At 43.5% G+C, this 17930-nt stretch overlaps 1 protein-coding gene across 2 annotated transcripts in view; it reads right to left on the bottom strand.

Moving 5' to 3' along the window:
- Window positions 1-910: 910 nt before the first annotated feature.
- Window positions 911-17930, bottom strand: part of LOC119165506 (protein regulator of cytokinesis 1) — a 154376-nt gene continuing 137356 nt past the window's right edge. For both annotated transcript variants that reach the window (XM_075870739.1, XM_075870738.1), the window contains exons 4-8: window positions 14280-14441; window positions 10566-10715; window positions 7666-7813; window positions 4431-4659; window positions 911-1043 (exon numbers count right to left, since the gene is read on the bottom strand). In XM_075870739.1, the coding sequence (XP_075726854.1) occupies window positions 4499-4659; window positions 7666-7813; window positions 10566-10715; window positions 14280-14441 (621 nt within the window). In that variant the 3' untranslated portion in view covers window positions 911-1043; window positions 4431-4498. The remainder of the gene's footprint in view (window positions 1044-4430; window positions 4660-7665; window positions 7814-10565; window positions 10716-14279; window positions 14442-17930) is intronic.

The following is a 17930-nucleotide window of genomic DNA, read 5'->3' as shown; positions in this document are numbered from 1 at the left end:
GCCAGTGGACCTGAAAGCACTGGCTCAACTTTACTAGTTTAGTATGAACATTTAAGCTCGCCGGTAACGCAGAATGCAGTAAGCATTACACTGCATTCTGCATTGTAATGCGCGTCTGTTTGTGTGTTCTTTACAATTACATTATAATTAGGTCTAATAACTTCCCCTATACTCTAATTTACATTATTCTCTGTCAGATCATGTAACAGACAATAATGCCACAGAAAGTATAGGGGGAAGAATGAGGCTCATTAATATTGTGTCAAAACATGGAAAAAACGAGCCATTAAGTATACACTTCTTTTTTTTATTCATTACGAGGGTCTCGTACTAGCAGACTTTATGCCTTTAGGTTGTATACAAGAGACTATTGGTGAGCTGCCAACTCGAAATATGTTCAAGTGCTACATGACGCCAAACAAGCTCATAAAAAGAGTGCCACACTCACCGCCATGGCTACTGGCGGCGCTGACTGACACTCTCATGCTCAAAAATTCACATATATACCCAATAAACTTACTGGTAGGGTAGCCGCCATGGTATCTCAGTGGTAGAGTGTTGAACGCGTTATTCGAAGGTCACAAGTTCGGTTCCTGCTCACGGCAAGCTATCTTTTCACCCACTTTTAACTCTTCGCAATAACATTTCAATTCGGTCTAATAACTTCCCCTATATTTTCCTTGGCATCATTGTTTGTTAGATCATGTTAGATCTCATCAATTTTGTATCAAAACACGAAAAAACGAGCTGTTACGTATATACTCATTTTCCTTAATATATATATATATATATATATATATATATATACTGCACTTTCAGAATTTTGTCGGCAGTTCTGACTAGTCTTTGCTTTGAAGAGAAAAGCTGAAAACGTATTCACCTTTTCAAGGCGCACACGTTTCTTCTCTTGGGCGTGAGCTTGCTGTTGGCCATCCAGGTGCTCAAGGAAGTCTTTGCCCCACAGGTCAAAAATCTTGTTGGACCCGCTGTAGGTGGCGATGAACTTTTCGATTCCATTTCTTAGCTAGAACCAAAAATGTCCACTGAAATAAGCATGTCAAAATTAAGATATAGTGCCTCAAATGTCCAGCAGAAGCTTAAACGTTAGCAGAAACGGAAGAAAAAACAGTAGACTAAAAAATTTGAAATTAACACTGCAAGTGTAGAAATTAGAAGGCCATTCTATCGTTTCAAAAAAACCCTCGTTGGCCCTCATTGCAATGTAGGTTAGGTCAAGTTGTAAAGCATCAAATAAATGTGTTTTTAAAGTCCGTCCATTACTAAAAATTTTCAATGTAAACTAGACCCACGGCGAATACCAATCACTGTCAACAGATACACACCCCATCTTTGTCCCTTTGCTTCGACTAGCAACTACAAACAGCGCTGTTTCCCTAAAGAACTAGTTCGGTTTATGCTAGTTAGTGCAAAGTACTCACTGAGAAAGAGCCCCGCAATAACACAGGGATAAGACACAGCGCTCTTTGTCGCTACTGTGTGTTTTTTCTGCGTCTTTCCACTGATGTTTCTAAATGAGTGCGATTTATTTGATTTCTGTCGCGTACTAGAAGCAGAGATTCTGTCCAATTCACGTGAGAAATCCAGCATTTTTACAACCGAGCTTTTAACGCTTTCATCTGTCGGTTTCGGGCAAACAACTAGCAACATAAGCAGCCTGCCCTATATGGCATCTCTTGACACCTAGCACATGGCACAGCTGCGCATAGTACGTGCAACACAAATAGTTCATCATCATCATCATCATCATCATCTTCTTCTTCTTTTTCTTCTTCTTCATCATCATCATTATCATTATCATGGGCTTAACCCTGCAGGGCAAAAGTATCTCCCATGTTCCGTCAATCGACCAGCCTTGTGCTTTCTGCTGTCACGTTGTACCTGCAAACATTTTAATCTCAACTGCCCACCCGACTTTCTCCACCTCGCACGTTTGCCCATGTTGTGATTCAGTTATGAAGTTACCTGAATGACCAGCGACTGTGCTGCCTACGCGCTATGTGCTCGGCCCATGTCATTATCATCTTGATTATAGTTATGACTTCATTTATCCCCGTTAGTTACCAGACCCACCCAGCTCTATCCGTGTCTCTTCAAGCTATTTTTGTCATTTTCCTTTTTATTACTCGATGCGTCGTCCTCAATTTAGGTTGAACACTCTTTGTAAGCCTCGGAGTTTCTGTTCCGCCCGTCGGTACCGGCAAGATGGAGCTGTCATGTACATTCCTTTCGAGGAATAGTGTTAGACTGCCATCAACCATTTTACAATTCATGCCGAATGTGCTCCGCCCGATCTTTACTCTTCTTTGTTACTTCACTCTGATGCTTCGTAGTTACTACCTATCCTATTCCCTTACGACTTCGAGTGTCATGACCTATCGCAAGCGCTGTTTTCTGCCAAGACAGTTGCACATTAGTTGAGTGACGTGAATATTGATTTTCAGACCTACGCTTTTGTTTTTCGTCATCAGTTCAGTAACAACGCATTTTAATTCATGTCCTTAGTTACTCACAATGCAATGTCATCAGCGAATCACAAGCTACCAAGGGCCTGAACACTTCTTGTAAACAAGCTATGAATACCAATTTTTAGACCGTGCCTCCATGCTTTCAATCCTTCTTCGTTGGGATACCAATTTTCTTTTGTAGGACACTATGGTGGATGTGGATCCAATGTAGATTTGTTCCAGTATGTTTACGTAGGCTACGCCGAAGCCTCGATTCTGCAGTGCCTGCTGCATCCATGCTGATATTTCACCAAATGAATTGCCTTTTCGCAATACGTAAAGTCTATGTATATATGTTGGTTGTATTCCGTTCATTTCTCTATCACCTGATTTTCAGTATAATTATGCACAATTGTGTACCCTCTACGAAATACTAGTTGGCTCATTGGTCGATTACACTCAAATGTTATTTTATTACTATTCGCTATTATTTGTGTAAACACCTTGTACACAATGGACAATGAGCTGATCAACCTGTAATATTTCATGCCCTTGACTACCCTTCCTCACAGATCAAGATGGTTTTGACATTCTTGGTAGTTTCTGGTACTCTACCCGTCAAGAGACTTCGTATACGGGGTGGCTAGGTTTTCTAACGCAATCTCTCTTTCTTTCAACAGGTCTCAAGTACTCTTACTGTCACCAGCGGGTTTGCCTGTTTGCATTCCCGTTAGGGCTTTCTTCACTCCCCATCTTTACTGCTAGGATATCACCGTCACCTGGCTTATTACTATTTCTTATGTTAATATCCCTGTTCTCTTGACCCCTGTACCAATCTTCACAGAACTCCTGTGCTACCTCCTATGCTTTGCAATTAGAATACAACAGTATCTTTCATTACTTGTGGCTCAAAATTACCCTTAATAATTTTCTTGCTTTTTCTTAGAACAGTTTTCACTCAACATATTTGCACAGCGCAAGACCACGAGTATTTACGACGTAACCACAGAAGAGACAAGGACAGATAGAGCGCTCTTTCTGTCCTTGTCTCTTCTTCTGTGGTTACGTGGTAACTACTCGTAGTCTTGCGCTGTGCAAATATGTTGATTCCCAATCACAAACTAGCGCAAGCATCTGTCTTATCAAGTTTCCACTCGCACTGCTTGTTCCGAGCCGCCATTTACCAAGATCTATGATGGCTAGAGCTGCAGTGTTATTTTATTTTATTTTTTGTATTCGAGCGCTTTACATATTTTAATGAATATTACAACATACGATTTCACTTCGGTTGGAACTTATATCATCAAAACTTTTCAAGTATTCGCATTGATCCAATGGTCGTGTATCATGCCAAATGTAAACTTCACGTAAAGAAGCGTCGAGCGCAGTGGAGGAGTGCTTTACCATGAATACACCTGTCCACAGAAAAGCTGCCCACTTCAGCAATAATTAATCCCCACATCAATTCATCATTATTTAAGTTAAAATCTTGCTATGGTAGCTTATACACTCTAGTAAATTGTGACGCATTTTACCAGTTCTCAGTAGTATTCTACCAAAAGCAAACCTTCAACTATTTAAAGTTGCTCCAACTTCTCTTTAACCAAAAACAACAATATTTACAAATGAATTCTTTCATATAAAAACACTGTGTGGCTTGGTTGAATTATGTCTCGTATGCTCATTTTTTATACTATGAGATATGTAATATTCAAATTCTCTTGGAAATTGTTCGCCAAATCACTCATTCCTTCAAATTTGAAATTCGCGATTCGCACAAGCCTGCTGAATGCCTAAAGTGTGACCAGCTTCAAGCAGATACTTTTCTATATTTGAAACGGCTTTTGTTCTTGGAAGTTAGTACGTGTGCTGTAAACGCTGAAGTCCAACGGGCTGTTATGGGGTTAATTGTTAGATGTCACACACAGAGCACACTGTATTTCTGCAGAAGCAGCCGACACCTACCCTGGGGATCTCACCCTGAAGCCTCTGCCTCTCCTTCAACTCCTGCAGGAGGTGCCCTCGGCGGTTCTTTAGGCGCGATGGGTCTGACGCACGCTTTTCCAGCTCCAGATACCTGGACCCAGGGCTTCGTGGCGCTCTGATTTGGCGATGATGAGTTTGTTCTCAGAGTAGAACTCCTTGAGTGCCTTCAGCTGATCCTCCAGCAGTGCCAGTCGCTCCTCTGAGATGTCTGAAAAAACGAAGTCAAAGTTAACAATTATGTCTTCTGGTAACTAAATACTAATAAAAAATACTACCTAAACTAAGTAACATTGATAAATATTTCTCGTTTTGGGATGGAAAAGAGTGGGGCTGTTCAATGTCAACTTGGAACAAGCTAAACGCAGCAAAATCGCATATTGCTGCACCTCAGGAAACACTCGTGATGTAGCAGGCCAATCCGCAATTTGTATACCCTTACAGCGAAGCTAACTGCTTCATACAACATTTCACATTCAAACCTTGGTAAGCTTTTATTAAGGGGCAGTAATCAGCAATACTGTGCATTGATGCCATAGAAAGTTCAACGAAAAATATTGTAAGACATTCATAATTATTGTATATTTAAGCCTTTTTGCCTGCAACAAAGTGGCTGAAATACCTCACGAGCAGTCTATATTGCTTAACTTTGAGAGCATGCTTTGTCAATTGCTAGGGAACACCGCAAATGCTCTAAAATACCTCAGCCTTCGTCCACCATTTCCATGCACCAATCTATTTGCGGTCGCGGTTAATCTCACGTTAGCTATGCTGCAATGCTAGATGCAGTGACGGTATGCGAAGTGATTTAAACTATCACTGCATAGGGTGCACCGCATATAAATATTGAATCAAATGCCTCAGTACGTTGTTGAAGTCAAAAGATATATAGTAACTCCTCGGCCGCCAAGCTTTAGCAGGTAGAATCAGTGACGAGGTCAAGCTCACCAGAAAAAAAAAAAACAGGATAGAATGTAAGCAACTGAGAATGTCGTAAAAGTAATTCAAGTCTCTCGTTTGCTTTAGGGACTAATGTTTCATGAAGTAGGTACTGTAAAGATGTTCCAATGATATGGCCGTTTGAAGAGTATCAATTCACCAACATTTAAACTTATTAGATGAAGGGTCCACATCCACGGCTTGCGGTAGGCGTCCGCTAGCACTTCACAGCGGGCATATATCCCACGTAAAAGAAGGGGAACGCTTTGTTTTATTTTAGTATAAAAACGCACCTCACAAAATTTCTCCTCCAATTTGTTCTTTAACACTCGATTGCACTATCTTGTACAAACACATTGGGCAGCAGAAGTACTATGGGTCATCCACAGACTGATTTGAGCTCTCTGCGTAAATTTATTGAAACACTTCGAGGCTGCAAATCGGTGCAGATCACTATGGCTCCGTTATACACGTTTTCGAACGATCATTCGCAGGATGGCATCCAGTGGAAGCGCGAGGTCACCCTGGCTCGTGATCTGTTCGGTTGTGGAATGCGCGTAATATCATCTGCTAGTTTGGCGGCACCTGTCGGAGCAGATATCAACCGCTTCGAGATCTTCGTCTCTGTTGCTAGACGGCGTGCGTACTGCCGGGAGCACCGGGAAACGAAACTGCGCGACATAGCCCTAACCTGTCGTAACCTCCGAGATTGAGCGTGGACTGTTGGTGCATGGCCTGTCTTGGAGGTCACGACTTGTCAAAGCTCAAATGTTCGAGTGCACTTATCCGAGCTCTGGCCGCTAGTGATGTTTGCGCGTATCATTCGCTGTAGAAACAAGGCAAGCATAAAAAGGAGGCTATGATATTCTTTTCCGCGTGTTCTTTCCTGGTACTAGGCGTATCGCTAAACTTGTAGTGCGAATTGTTTGATGACATTCAAGCCTAAATGCTGACAAATATAAAAAAAAACATTTCAGGGTTCCTTTAGACGAAACTAGCACTTATGTGGTGCTTTGCAACTGTATTTTGTTTGGTCTCGTTTTTAACGAATTGGAAGTCATGAAGTGATGAATCGAAGACAAGTATTTTAGAGCGGCATCGCTCCAGTTCTTCAAACAAGTATTTTTGCTGATGCGTGTATTGAATATATTCCCGCTCCCCCACGAATGTTCGAATAGTTCATGTTTCGAACACTTTTGTAATTGTACTGGCTGTTCAAATCTATTCGCACGAAAGAATTACTATTCGAACTATTTGAACAACGCAAAGACAAATGTAGTTAACGTCCGTTCGACAACGGTCTCCTTCATATTTTTATATGCTTCTCCGCACAACGAACAAACACCGCGGCAAAGCTGTTTTTCAGACTACTACGGTGGCAGACGTATTGACCCAAGGAAACATGAGTTCTAACATGAAGATGGCAGATGTGGCAGAGGTGTTTGGACTCAAAACTTGGGCAAGAATTCTACAACAACAAACGTCGAAGATTTTTAATCACCGAAATTTCAGGTAATCTTAGTCTAACGTCAACAAGGCAGATTTGGAGCTCCTGACTCAAAGAGAGCACACCTTTGTATGCCACATCCCTTGAGCTTTCTCAGAAGGTGAAAGAGGATGGGAGACCGAAGAAATTATTTTATTTATTGTTTTTCGCGTGTTAACTGTTATAGGCCGAACTTTGGTTGCACCAAATTGGGTACATAAGTACAATAAATACAATAAATACACAAATAAAAATTTTAAGAACAACTACTATGAAACACCACTCTGCTAGCACTTAATAAACTAAGTCAAAACAAACTTTCATCTTCCTTCGTCATGAGAGCATGCTTAGAAATCCTCGCTGAATTTTCTACAATTTTTCTTCTAACTATTCAAAGCCATTTAGAAATATTCGAAAAGCATTCGATCTGCATTCGAACATTACTATTGGAAGTCACTTTGCTCACAAAATTTTGTTATTCGCAGAGTTCTATTTAGTTTGTATTACGTTTGTACACTGAGGGTAAAAAATTACCAAACTGAGCATTACTGTACCTCGCCGCAGAGCACACTGTGCCCTCGCAAGATGAATCATCAAATACAGGAGCGCGACATAGATCTTAAAAGGTGTAGTGGTAGATGTGCCCCTCCCCCCTTTTCCGGAACCTTCAGTTACTAGAACCAAACCTGTGCTGTATCCCAGAAATATACGGCAGTCATGCAGCAAGTAGGAATCGCCGTTGTAAGGAGCACCAAACAGAAACCTTGGGGCAGCTTGACGCAAAGCACGCACCTTCAGAGTCGTCAACGTCCAGGTACAGTCGGCATTGGGGTACGCAGCACTTCTTGTACCACGTGAGCAGATCATCCTTGGCACGCGTGATAAACTCCCGCAGGCACGCTTGCTTTCGCCGCTCATACTCGGCAAGATTGGCCCGTAGCTGTGAAGGCGAGAGAACATTGACATAACCGAGGAGCAATTCACGGCACAATTTTAGCATGTTTGCGGGCACGCCGGCACAGAGGTGCTGCAAGCTTGCTTAACATGTGGCCATTTTATTCATTATAGGCAACCAGTAACGCTTGACCGTTTACTGCCTAGTATCATAAATTCGCCACAAATCAAACAAAAATCACAGCATATCCACGGAGTGAATGATTATGAATGGGGCGAAGCGCTGGAGGGTTTCATCGCCAAACTGTGAACCGTCCGCGAATACCGCCCTCTACATAATCAAAGAAGTGACAAACAATAAATTTTATTATTTGTAAGTAGTAGCTATACGTCGCTTCCGTTCCCCCTCCATTATAACGGCTTTATGGTCGGTGAAATGATGGATCGGTGATGCGGCGTGGTGGGATGTTTGCGACGACGAAGTAGTGGGCAGTTTTCAAAGGTGGAAGTATAGGCGGTCACGTGAAAACAAGGGATGGACACAGTGGGAAAATCTATGCATGGTTCAAAAACGCGCATCTGAATACAACGCACGACCATCTTGCATTTCATATTGGCTACTGCTCAACAGTATCGGCTTTACGTTCGCTGATGTGGTGTAGTGGGACGTTTGTAAGGTGGATACATACATACATACAAACATACATACATACATACATACATACATACATACATACATACATACATACATACATACATACATACATACATACATACATACATACATACATACATACATACATACATACATACATACATACATACATACATACATACATACATACATACATACATACATACATACATACATACATACATACATACATACATACATACATACATACATACATACGGAGATAGGACAGACCCACATTCTTAGGAGCTTCACCCCTAAAATAAATCCAGCAAGCAATTAACGAAATGGGTGACGCCTCTGATGCCGGCTGCCAACTACTCATGGCAAATGTAGCTTTAAGCTTGAAAAATGAGGCGCTGTCTTGTCTAGGACATTTCATGCTAGAACCAATTGTTTTGTGGCTGAAGGCGAAGGGCTCGAAGCGCGCTCAGCACATCCCACGTCTTCGTTCTTTCTCGCCGAGATGACGTAAGGTCTATCTTCAATAATTTCGTTTATTTAGTGTGTACGCAAGCAAGAGGCACCACAAGACACGTACGTTATTATGAGGCTCGTTTTTTGCTGCAAGGTTCTCGCTGATGTGGTATATGAATAATTCGTGACATAAATGAAAGTATGCATTAGAGTTGAATTTTTCATAATTTACCGGCAGAACCACCGAAATGTTGCCACTTAAAGCTGGAAGATGAAAACAATTTAAATTTTGTTCGGCCTTTTATATATTTAGGTATTAAAGTGCTCATAAAACACTTGTTGCCACGTTTATAACCGAGATATTAGATACAGTGCAGAATCAGAATATTAATAAAAGTTTAGTAATATCACAGGTGAGTAACATGGAAAATGAGGTCCCACAGTTGCATACTTTACCGAGACCTCCTCTACAAGCATTTGTCCCAGTTGCATGTGTTTTATTAAGGGTTCAACTGTGCCGAAAAAAATGCGCGTAGAAAAAACAAGAAAACAAAAGCACAGCTCACTAAATGCCGTGTTGACAACAGTAGGAGAAGGTACCTTAATCTCCAAGATTCACTAAGCAGTTGTCTGGCAACTGCGTTTGTGTATTTTTTATAGTGTTGCCGCCTAAAAAATTCATTATAATATTAGCAATAACTGCTGGGGTTAACGTTTGAAAACCACGATGTGATTATAAGAGACGCCGTAATGAAGTGCCTTGGAAATTTGGACCACCTGTGGGTCTTCAACGTGCACCTAGATCTAAGCACATGTGCCCAAAAACATGAGTCAAAGTGATAACACTGAAATTTAACACATGTTCATCGAATAAAAAAAACAAAGGAAGATGTTTGAAGCAAGTGAAACAATAAATATTTGTTGTACATCCCAAAACCCAGATACGATTACAGCAGGGACTGTTGCCATGGGCTCCAAAAATTTTTACCCAGAGGAATATTTTAGCGCTGGTCCAAATTCAAGCACACAGACCTCTAAATTTTTGGCTCAGCTGCCCAGCTTCATAACCAAAGGCCACCATCATATGCGTGCGCGTGGTTCCCCTTGAGGAGGCGGGGAATATTTTAGTGACCCTACCCTCTTTGCTAAGTCACAAGCAGCCCCATCCTTAATGAGAAAATATTGATAAGATTGTATATATCTTCTCTTAAGGTAACTACATTTGAACTGAATAATGTCACATTGTAATCAAAAAGTGGACCAATTTTTCTCTCCTAATGTGCCGACACCTAAACTGCGATATTGGTTGAAAATTGTTTGCGGCCCAAATTTTTAGATTTCTTCTACAAATGTGCGCTTTTATGTTTTTCACTGAAGTGAAATAATTGTTTGGGCGTAAAACCTGCAATTGGGTAAATTTTATCAAGATAGCGAATGACGGCCACGTCATCGTATTTTTAATGGGACACACACCTCCAGCAGCCACACCCTACATCGTTCGTAGGCACTGATATATTCCTATTGCTGAAGATAGCCTTTAGGATACTACATTTTCTATCAATGCTAACAACTATATAATCACAATTTCAAATAATTATCTGCTTAATTTTATTCTTCCTACTTCCACGAAAAAAAATCTATCGGAAATCTGCGAGGCAGCTCCCAAGAAGTCAAGCAAGCAGCTTACTGCATCCAGAGTCGACGGCGTTAGGTCGGTACTGCAGCTACGGATTCGATGTTGCTCCTCGGGTGGAATGTCCAGTCGGTCAAAAAATAAGGCAAGCTGCTCCTGCAGGCCGGCCAGCTCCCGACGACGGGTCACCTCAAGCTGTTGCAGCTGACCATGCAAGCACACCATAGTTCACTCGCAAGACCACCAGAAAGAGGGCAAAACACAAGACAGGCCCATTTAGAACACCACACATGCAGTTCACAAGGGTAGCCACCCTCACCCTACAGATTATGAAATGTAATTTAGAGGTTCCTTTAAGCCAAGCCAGTAGGTGCAGTAAAAATTAATCAATTCAAACTCACAGTTAAATTCAAACTGACGCCTTGGTCCAGGCCCTGTGTATTATATAAGGGAGGTTCTCGATATTTCCACGGCATTGTATCGACGACGGTCAATTCAAACTGGGATTTTCCGGCTTTTGTCACTCCTCGAAGACGTTCAACCCACCTGATCCCAATTCGCTACACAAGTTAACTCGGCTTACCAGACTCACAACAAAGAAACAGACGCATTTTTCAGCAGAATACGAGAATACGGATGCTGATATGAAGGACTCGGTCATTCAGCAAGCGATGCGCATGGACGCATGACAGAAGGAAAACAAGAATGTGCAAATTGCTGATTATTCAGATAGTGCTATATCTGTCATGTGAATAAATGTGTTTAGCTGCATGAGGGCCCTCACATTTCCCATTAGGGCACACTGCTGGCATTGGTGCATTGTGGGCACTTTCTTTCCTATCACTGAGTGATGAATTTTCGTTTTCTCTTAGAGTTCCACAAACCTAATGAAAGAAATCACCTGCCCCAAACGAGAAGTATTTCCTGTATCCCTATGGAGTTAAAATATGCGTTTTGAATTTCGTCCAAGCAGTGTTTGTTCATTCTAGTTCCCGCCCGCCAATTCAAACCATTTAATTTGAACGATTTTATAGTCTCCCTCGAGCTCCAATTACGAAGCTTTTACTATACCACTTGTACCTTACAAAGGCCTAAAAAGCAGTCGTCATGCTCCGACACCATTCCGCGCCACTTTTGACAGGTGTTTGCTAAACTTTTATTGAAATACAATAACTAAGCAGAAACAATATCTCTTATACGAGATACACGTAAGGCAATTCCGGCACGATCGTATAACTTGTACAGCATTATCGTGGTTTTACCATAAGAACTACCATCTAAATGAATAATGTATTGACTGTGGTAAAGACTGAGCAAGTTGATGATGCCTCTTAAAAGTTCCCACGGAGCTAAACAAAGAAGAAATGTCGAAAAGGGCCAAATAACTCTTTGTGCACCCGTTTTTTTCAGTACCGGCAGTTTTTTCTTTCCATTTCTTGCCCCACTGAAACAAGTGAGAAATAAAAGACATAAGAGTCACAAAAGGAATGCGAAACAAGAGTAATGGTCTGAGTGGCTCGCTCGCTCTGTGTTGTCCACAACTGATGAAGCCAACAGAAGGTTCTCCCATAACCCGGAAGGAATTATTGTGGGCGATACACCATTGTCATTGCAAGTCGTATCCTAACCCATAATTTCCGAGTTATGTGTTCGATGATCTGCCATTTCAGCTATGACTGAGGGCGTTCCATCGTAGCTAAAAGGGGTGGGGAAGAGCTGCGTAAATACTGCCGATTGAAAGCCGGTGCAAACGTGTTTTGTTGACCCATGTTAAATAACGTCGACACTGTACTACTTGCGACAAAGGGCAGAGTTTAATGAATCTTGCATGGCCGGGGCCGCATTATGAACTGGTGTAGTGGGTGAGGCTGGAAACAGACAGTGAGGATAAGATTCTTCGAGTTAGGATTGACACTAATGTAAAAATCTAGAATGCGAATCCTATTTGTTTTCGATAGAAACATATACCACAAGCGAAATCTCTGAGGTCAAAACTGCGTTGTCGACCTAGAGATAAAGAGTGACACGGGGAGGGGCGGGGGCGTGATGTCCTTCCGGGGGCTGCATAACACTGCTGCGCGGGCCACATGTGGCCCGCAGGTTGCCGACTTTTAGTTTACATCATCATCAGCCTATCCATGGTTTACTGCTGGACAGATGCCCTTCACGATAATCTCAAATTTACCCTGTTCTATGCAAGTACATTCCCTCTTATTCCGGTACTTTTACTAATTTTGTCGCTCTCTGACCATCCACTGCTTCTAACCAGGCCAATTTTTCACTCTTAAAGACAACCGGAATATCGGCGCCCCCTCTTGCCCACTCTACTGTCTTTCTATGTCTTCTTCGTATGTCTGTCATCTTTTCGTGCTTATTCACTCCTCGTGGTTCTCAAGTTAGTCTGCAAGCTTCGGCCTCCCGAGGAAGCCTTTAAAAAATAGCAAGTCATTGTCACAAACTTCGCTGCGTAAGCCAACCTACATTACAGTTGCACGTTAAAAAATAAATTCAAATGATCAAAATAAATATTCTGGCCACACAGCAAGCTAAGGAGCTCAGTTATGCCGACCTAAGTAGAAGGTCACCGTAAATAAGGGTAAAACAAGTAACACGCCAGGCGATCACTGGAAGGCAAAAACAGCTCACACTTACTTCATAAGCACAAAAAATAACACAAAGAACAAGTGATTCACGTTCCTTTCTCTTGTCCTCGTAAAGTGCAAGCCCTTCTTGCATGATGATAAAGAGAGACAAACTGTAGATGGTATACGGGCACCAGCGAACCTGACAAAAACAGGTGGTAACGAAACACATGGAGAGTTTCGACACCTTTTCTCCACACAGCTTCTCAAGCCTACCTTGCGCTCGTGTATTTAAGGGCATAACAAGGGGCTTGGAATACATTAATACGGTTTATCCAGAAACTAGCGCGATATTTTGAAGGACCACTGACAGCAAATTTCGAATGTGACATAATGGGCAGTATGTATTTACGTAAAGACAAACACGACACCTATGAGATATCAATGGCAGACATAGCCTTGAACATCCTTAGAATCAGTTTTAAAGTGGACGCTGGGCAACTGATCGTAATGCGGAGCCCCTGACGACGCCATCTTTAAAGCAGGGACAATGCAAACACTGACGTCACGAGTTTTCGTTGGCTGGTAGCTCGCACGTGCACTGCTCTGGCGGTATACCTTTCATTTCCCGTTCCGTGCCAGCAATATCGCGTGAATTGCTGTGCTGTGATGTGGCCAGTTTTGTTTGCCGTGCCCCCGGAACTGTTCCTGCCTTGCTCGGTTCTCTTTGAAAGCGAAACTCAGAGTAGGCGCGCTAATAACATTTGTAAATGAATTTCCCCCAGGCACTCCCGTAAACGAGGCTTTCAGTGGCTCATATTGACAAGCTACCTATTGCTATAAAAAATGACGATGTGTAATATTTTTATGTAAGTGCTCATTCAATCAGGGGACGATTCACGAAAAGGTACAATTGATGCGGTATGGTTTTCTATGAAATATTAGAGACGTACAATTTTTTACATTGAAACTCACCATTAAACTCAAAGCGCACCTCTTTTACAAAGATCCACGGGCCTAAATATTATGGATATTATGGCAAGTCATCCCAGTGCTTCAGAGGCAATCGTCTTAGCCCATTCAAGAGAATTAGCTCCCCAAGAGGAAAGCATTATTGCCAATGGAAAATAATACAGGAAGGTACGTTGATGATGCAAAGTATACTAAAATTAAAATTTCAACTCACTTCATCGAGGTAAGCCATCAATTCATCGATGTTGTTTTTTGACAATATAAAATCCTCCTCATCATTCATAACCTTCAGATGGGCTTGCGGCTCAGAGCCAAGCAGGTTCAGCTCTGCAATTATTTCTTTTCGCAGCAAAGACACTTGGCAGGTACGATCAACCTGGAAAAAACAGTGTCCAGCAATGGCTTGCAGTTCTCAGCAGCTGGAAAATTTAGCAACAGAATGAAAATGCTTGTCCACTCAATATTTTTTGTCTGATTTTTTTATATGTTATGCGGACATATTCAAAGTGTACTTAACCAAAAAAAACTTTTTGGAAGAGCACCCGGTGCACAAAAAATCATACGTAAGTATATTTTGAAGATTCTAGTGCTACCTATCGCAATTCTCCCATTTCATGGTTCGATTCATTTAAGAACTACGAACTGTCAAACCATTTCCGCTTCTTTTAACTCATCACTGTATATCTGCCTTACCTTTCTTGCAAATGTTCATGTGCAGTGTCTCTTTTCCTGTTCGCTTTCTTTCCAATCTTTCTTCCCCATTCCCCCTTCCCCTAGTGCAGGGTAGCAAACCGGATGCTCCATTTTCTGGTTAACCTCCCTGCCTTTCCCTCATTTTATTCTCTCTCTCTCTTCATGTGCCCAGGTTCATTTTCTATTTCGCTCAAGAACTAAGGTATTGCAAACTTTTTGTGAAAGATCATCTTCTCTCAAGCACTGTAAATTAAAATGAGAACTTTTCCCAGAAAATATACTATTTGAAAACATGGATGCTCCCTCAGGCGGCTAGGGGGTCAGTGTAACAAGAAAGTGAAATCTGTCTTCACAGAGGCAGTACAGCGTTTATTGTGCATTTTTTCGCCTCAAGAGCACACGAATGAACGCTACCGCAGGAAAATATTGTTACGAGGTTGGTTGCTTCTGAGCGAGATGTATTTGCAGAGTAAAAACTACAGGCAAGAGACACAATGGCTGATTGGCCCAGTCGCGCGCCTGTCAGTCGCACCTCTTCCTTTTCTTCCTCTCCGTAGCAGGACCCCCGGGCGTTGGAGCGCCGTCTCGGCGAGAGTCCGGAGAAGTGCGACAGAAGTAGGGTTTCAAGCGCGAAACATGGACAATGTCAACTAGTGACGAACTTGGTGACGTATTGGAGTGCAATGGCGCTATCTCGTAGGTTACGTCGCTAACTTGACGTAAGACTAGGTAGGGTCCGGCGTATCGGGACAAAAGTTTTTCGGAGAGACCTACACGGCGACACGGTGACCAGAGGAGCACGTGGTCACCTGGGGCAAACGTTATATTTCGATGCCGGTGGTCGTAGCGGGCTTTTTGCATATCCTGTGACCTGGTGAGGCGAGACTGGGCAACTTGACGAGCCATGTGAGCCCGATCAATGGCTTCGCGCGCGTACTCGGAAGGAGATGGCACGAGAGGCAAGGTGGTTTCAAATGGCAATATGGGGTCGCGACCATATAAAAGATAAAAAGGCGAGAATCCCGCAGTGTCATGTCGAGAGGAGTTATATGCGAAGGTCACATAGGCCAACGTTGTATCCCAGTCTCGATGATCATCGGAGACGTACATCGAAAGCATCTCTGTGAGCGTGCGGTTGAGACGTTCAGTTAGGCCATTAGTTTGTGGGTGGTAGGCGGTAGATAGCTTATGGGCTGTAGCACACGATCGAAGGAGGTCATCGACAACTTTGGACAGGAAAGAGCGGCCGCGGTCCGTAAGCAGCTGTCGGGGTGCACCATGGTGTAAGATGACGTCATGAAGAAGAAAATCCGCGACGTCAGTGGCGCAACTGGTTGGCATGGCCTTTGTTATCGCGTAACGGGTCGCATAATCTGTGGCGACGGCAATCCATTTATTTCCTAGTGTCGTCGTCGGAAAAGGGCCAAGAAGGTCGAGTCCCACGCGATGAAATGGTTCAGAGGGGACTTCAATTGGGTGAAGATATCCAGCTGGCAGCAAAGAAGGTCTTTTCCGGCGCTGGCAGAGGTCGCAAGTGGCGACATATCGACGTACGCTGCGGTACAATCCAGGCCAGAAAAATCGACGTCGCACGCGGTCGTATGTGCGGGAAACGCCGAGGTGTCCCGCTGTTGGTGCGTCGTGAAGTTGTTGAAGTATGGCAGGCCGTAGATGACGAGGGATGACAAGCAGAAGCTCAGGGCCTTCAGTGGTGACGTTGCGGCGGTAGAGGATGCCGTCATGCAGCACGAACATACGGGATTCAGCGTGATGGCTGTCAGACTGGATGGCGTCGATGATAGTGCGCAATGACTCATCCCGTCGTTGTTCGATGCGCATATCGTTGACGTCTGTAAACGCCATTACTCTGCTCTCCAGGTCAGGCGCAACGGGATCAGGAGGATCTACCGGATATCGAGAAAGACAGTCTGCGTCCTTGTGCAAACGGCCAGACTTGTAGCTGACGCTAAACGAAAATTCCTGAAGCCTCAGAGCCCAGCGAGCCAGACGTCCAGTCGGGTCCTTCAGAGAAGTCAGCCAACAGAGGGCGTGGTGGTCCGTAACGACAGTGAAAATGCGACCATATAAATATGGCCGAAACTTGGCGACGGCCCAAACTAAAGCTAGACACTCTCTCTCGGTGATGGAATAATTCATCTCCTGGGGAGAAAGCAGGCGACTGGCGTAAGCTATCACGCACTGTCTACCGTGGTGCCGCTGAGCGAGAACTGCGCCGATACCGTGGCCACTGGCGTCGGTGCGAACCTCTGTGGCAGCAGAAGGATTAAAGTGGGCAAGTATGGGGGGCGTAGTTAGGTAGCCGATGAGAGCGGCGAACGCTTGAGCCTGCTCAGGGCCCCATGAGAATGTGGTATCCTTCTTCAGCAAATCTGTCAGTGGCCGGGCAACGTCAGCGAAGTTTTTCACAAAACGGCGAAAGTAGGAACATAAGCCGACGAAGCTACGGACGTCGGATGTAGAACGGGGCACTGGAAAGCTACGGACGACGCGGATCTTTTCGGGATCTGGTTGGACACCATCGGCGTTTACAATATGGCCCAGAATGGCAATCTGACGGTGACCAAATTGACACTTCTTGGAATTGAGTTGTAGCCCAGCTGTTCTGAAGACTGCGAGAATTGCAGCGAGACGGGTCAGGTGGCTATCGAAAGTAGATGAAAAGACTATCACATCGTCTAGGTAACAAAGACAAGTAGACCACTTGTAACCACGCAGGAGAGAGTCCATCATTCGTTCGAATGTGGCAGGGGCGTTACATAGTCCAAAAGGCATGACCTTAAACTGGTATAAACCATCTGGTGTAATGAAGGCCGTCTTCTCGCGGTCCATTTCATCGACAGAAATCTGCCAGTAGCCGGACCGGAGATCTATAGACGAGAAGTATGTAGCCCCGTGTAGGCAGTCCAACGCGTCATCGATGCGTGGTAGCGGGTACACGTCTTTTCGTGTGATCTTGTTTAGGTGGCGATAGTCAACGCAGAAGCGCCATGTACCATCTTTTTTCTTCACAAGGACGACAGGGGAGGCCCAAGGACTACTTGATGGTTCTATGACACCTTTGTTGAGCATTTTGTCCACTTCTGCTTGGATAACTCTACGCTCAGTGGGGGAGACACGATAGGGGCGTCGGCGAATAGGACTGGCGTCACCA

Source organism: Rhipicephalus microplus, chromosome 8, assembly GCF_043290135.1.
Source record: "Rhipicephalus microplus isolate Deutch F79 chromosome 8, USDA_Rmic, whole genome shotgun sequence".
Classification (NCBI taxonomy): Eukaryota; Metazoa; Arthropoda; class Arachnida; order Ixodida; family Ixodidae; genus Rhipicephalus; species Rhipicephalus microplus.
This window is presented reverse-complemented; position numbering and strand designations above follow the sequence as displayed.